The sequence below is a fragment of the Oncorhynchus clarkii genome, chromosome 7 (genome assembly GCF_045791955.1).
Source record: "Oncorhynchus clarkii lewisi isolate Uvic-CL-2024 chromosome 7, UVic_Ocla_1.0, whole genome shotgun sequence".
Lineage (NCBI taxonomy): Eukaryota > Metazoa > Chordata > Actinopteri > Salmoniformes > Salmonidae > Oncorhynchus > Oncorhynchus clarkii.
In genome coordinates this window covers 54,899,096-54,903,187 of record NC_092153.1, presented here as the reverse complement: position 1 = coordinate 54,903,187, position 4,092 = coordinate 54,899,096, and the positions used below count along the sequence as shown (strand labels likewise).

Here is a 4,092-nt window from a genome sequence, read left to right as displayed (position 1 = left end):
TGTTCCTAATGTTTTCTACACTCAGTGTGTGTGGCTATGAAAGTCAATATTGCAGGAGAAGAAAATACATCTAGAAGCATATCTCAATCAGTAGCCCATGCAACCCAACAGCTGAACTTATTTCAATTTGTTTTTTACAATTCTTTACAAAGTTACAGGTAACTATGTTCCCACTGAGAAACTAACGAGTAATTGGTTGAGTAGATATTTCAGATAACAAAACATTTATTACAGAGGAATAGTTGGCAAAAATAAACAATTACATTATTCATGTAACACGAACACCATTGAGCTTCAATATTGTTAGCAAAAAAATCGAACATAAAAAAAAAAAATACCAAAAAGGGGAAAGAAATATCCTAGAAAATGTATGTCGGCTGGAGATGGATGGACTTGGTCCTTTTGGGTTGAGTTAGGTGGCTACACTCTGTAGCAGGGTGATGTTATCTCCTTTCAGCATGATCCTCCCTGAGAGAGATGGATGGAGAGATACAGGGAAGAATTGAGAGAAGTGAGGATAGATGGAGAGACATGTGATAAGCCTACAGTAAGTGACACTTCAGCCAACAGTCATGATGACCAGACTGGTTGATAGGACACACTTGCTCAGACTGCCAAAAAAGGAAAGTTGTATGATCATCGACAACATATGAGAAGTAACTAGAGAAAGGTGTTAATAAGAAAGCTGAATACTTTTTTTATTTTAAGTCCTTACTCAACTTGTGGTTTTTGTCAATCCAATGGCATTAATAGGCCCTAGAAGACAATCTAGTATGGAGTGTCAACAACGGCATCCTATTAGTCCAACGTGCAGGACAGGGCTTACCATGAGTTGGTCACAGACTAGTCTTAAGGGCTATCCTTCCTAATCTTATCTCGTTGACTTCAATATCGAATAATGCATTTTAATGGCAGTGCTGTCTGTTAAACACCTGCATTTGATTGGCTCTGGGCAATGACGTAGATATTGCAATTCCCCTCAGAAGAGGCATTTGCTTGTTTTGTCCGCATCACTTTTCTTAAGGCAGGCCAGCCAGCGTTTTAGTAGCTTATCTTATGCCACCTAGCTTGTTCCAAGTCGGAAAAATGTCCAGGGTCCAGTTTCCCAGAAGCATCAAGAGACCAAATTCACCAAACTATAGTTATTAAACGTGCATTTGAAAATTATCTAAATCTAATGCCTAAAATATAAATACAGCAGGCTATAGGCCCATTTCAATCATATTGAAATACATTTGGTTACATTTTTCTACGTTTAGGCTACGGTCTGTAATTTGTCTCAATATATTTCATGATGTGAGGCCTAATGTGCGCAATCATGTGCCAAATGAGTAATTTAGTGCATTTGTAATCGGGCAAGCATTAGAATAAGCCGCCTCTATTTGCAGCTGAAGGTGAAAATACCGCTCTAGGAGCTGATCCATCGTCAGTATTTTGAAATAATTATAATGTTAAGGTGAGATTTGAATTGGGAACACTGATCCGAGGGCAGCACTGCCTTTCTTTTAATCCTATAAGTATTGACACACGCTTCAACAAAGCACTTACCGACTGTTCTCCTGTGTGGTGTTTTGGGAAACGCATGTTACAGATTTGGCCTTTGTAAGGAAAGGTACATCATTGAAACGTATGTTTTTCAGTCACATGCAAAAGTACAGTGAAATACTTTTGTTGCAGGCTCTAAACCCAACAATGCCGTAATAATTAACAATGAAATACAAAAAAATAACAAGGTAGAACAAAGAACAATAGGCCTAAATTATATTGGGAAACTGGGCCCAGAAACAACCAGTTTGGAAAAATCAACTTGAACGTCCCTCCAACCGGTAATAACTAGTCGGGCACTCGCCTATAGTTCCTGAGCTCCGACTTCTCCCACATGCTGAACTCTGACTTCACAGACTAGCGCCTCGATTCCACCAACAGCATTACTGCATTTTGGTACACCAGAAGTACATTCATTTCCAAAGGAATGCTGCGTTGGCCTTGCAACATTGCAGAGGCAGTTGCAGTGCGTTGTGTGGTGCATACGTTGGATTTATCAAATGTATGCATCAAACTGTATGCGTAGACAGCTTGACAGAAATGGTAGCATTAGGTGAATATCGAACTTTTGTTGCACGCATATCCCGATGATGTAGTGTACCATTTTGCGTAATGACGCTGTAGGTATGATCGAGGCATACGACAATGAACTCAATAACAGCATTTTCAGCATGTACATTTTATTTAACTAGGCAAGTCAGTTAAGAACAAATTCTTATTTACAATGATGGCCTACCCTGGCCAAACCCTCCCCTAACCCGGACAACACTGGTCCAATTGTGCGCCGCCATGGGACTCCCAATCACGACCGGTTGTGATAGAGCCTGGGATTGAATCCAGGTCTGTAGTGACCCCTTTAGCACTGTAGCCTTAGACCGCTGTGCCACTCAGGCGGCAACACAACATTTATTAATATGGTTTTTGAAAACGATCATTTGTTTTCAAAACACACAACTTGTTCCCAGCTTACAAGTAGTATTTTTCCAAGTTTCCCACTTGTTATGAATGCGGCATTACAACCACGTGCGCGCAAACACCGACTTACCCAAGGGCTTCCTGTTCTTGGTCTTCATGTGAACCTCCTCAGCATCATCCAGAACCAGGTTCATGTATTCATCAAAGCCCTGAGAGAGAGAGAGGTTTGTTGCTTTCAACTACACATCTTGCTAGGTGTCAGCAGCCCTGGTGTAGTTTCAGGTGCTTTGGCTAAGAGAATAAAGGAGGAAATACCGAAGGATGATCACTTACGATGATGCAGCCTTCTATCCGCATGTTCACCTGTTCATACAGCCACACTTGGATACGAGAGCGCTGCAGGGAGAAGAGGGAGAGAGGCTGTGGTTATATTTGAGGAGATTGCTAATGATTGTAATGTATTATAAAAGCATGACGTCTACCACATTTGCAACTCGCAAGAACCACGGCCATCAGATCATCTGACAAATGCAGAAAATATGAAAGGATGAAACTTACGTTCTGTAGATACCTGAAAATAAGGTTCTGGTGGAGGGTCAAGGAACTGTGTCAAACATTTAGTTAGCAAACTGGCTGATTTGACTGCACATGTTTTCTGGAGTTACTGTTGGCTAGCTAACGTAACATAATAGAGCACGCATCATAGGTTACACTATTTGTGTTCCTGGACAAGCTAACCGCTTTCAGAAATATGCAATTAACGTTAATCAAACCAATGTTTAGCTGCAGAAAAGTAATTGTAGGTAGCTAACTACCACTAATAGTAGGTAGCTAACAATGAATGAAACGCAGCCTAGGGCAAAATATTGTACTAAGTTTTTCATCAAGAAAGGATACAATTGGCTGCACCATAACCTTCTGGACTTTCTGTCCTTGTCCTCTGTACGCCATCCTCGTTATGGGTTTAAGCTTTGTGGGTTTACGCTTTGTTGTCCTAAAAACAATTGTCAAAACGTTTCACTCGAAGGAAGACAAGGAAATATTCACGTTGTGGTTCTTCAATGGCGCGCTTCCTGCTTTCCGCGTGCGCAAGCAAAGAGTTGACTCTCCTCAAAGTTGCAGCGCCCCTATAGGCGGGAGGCAGTAACCACAGCACTGTATTGAAGGGGAACGCTTCACCTCCCCTGGTTCATGAGGAATGTATTACCACCTCTTCTTCCCCATGAGGCTCAATAGATGTTGCATGGACCCTCAGATCCCCAAGAGGTTCTACAGTTGCACCATTGAGAGTATATCGAATGGCTACATCAACGTCTGGTACGGAAACTGCACCGCCCTCGAATGCAAAGCTCTGCAGAGGGTGGTGCGAACGACTCAGTATATCACTGGGGCGATCTTCCTGCCATCCATGAACTCTATAGCACGCGTTGTCAGAGGATGGCTCGGAACATTTCCAGACTTCTCTCTGTTAACGTCCGGCAAGTGGTACCCGAGCATCAAGCTCCAACAGGCTCCGAGACAGCTTCTGTCCCCAAGCCATAGGACTACTGAAAAGTCAAATGGCTAACTGGACGATCTTCAAACTCACAGGACTATCCACACACTCACTACCACTGACTCTGGATTAAAACC

General features: G+C 42.2%; 1 protein-coding gene across 1 annotated transcript; it reads right to left on the bottom strand.

Annotated features, from left to right (window-relative positions):
- Window positions 1-207: 207 nt before the first annotated feature.
- On the bottom strand, window positions 208-3,537 carry LOC139414325 (small nuclear ribonucleoprotein polypeptide E). The gene is made up of 5 exons (XM_071162243.1): window positions 3,358-3,537; window positions 3,019-3,045; window positions 2,794-2,856; window positions 2,591-2,669; window positions 208-468 (listed from the first exon to the last, which is right to left on the bottom strand). Exons 1-5 carry the CDS (start codon window positions 3,409-3,411, stop codon window positions 413-415), a joined length of 279 nt encoding a protein of 92 aa, XP_071018344.1. The 5' UTR covers window positions 3,412-3,537; the 3' UTR covers window positions 208-412.
- Between the last annotated feature and the right edge of the window lie 555 nt (window positions 3,538-4,092).

What these genes read in the sequence shown, in the direction of transcription:
- LOC139414325 (XM_071162243.1), bottom strand. Translation starts at nt 3,411, where the DNA reads ATGGCGTACAGAGGACAAGGACAGAAAGTCCAGAAGGTTATGGTGCAG. An exon ending in TTTTCAGGTATCTACAGAAC is followed by an intron (nt 2,857 to 3,018) that starts GTAAGTTTCATC and finishes TTCTCCCTGCAG; the next exon opens with CGCTCTCGTATCCAAGTGTG. An exon ending in GGATAGAAGGCTGCATCATC is followed by an intron (nt 2,670 to 2,793) that starts GTAAGTGATCAT and finishes TCTCTCTCTCAG; the next exon opens with GGCTTTGATGAATACATGAA.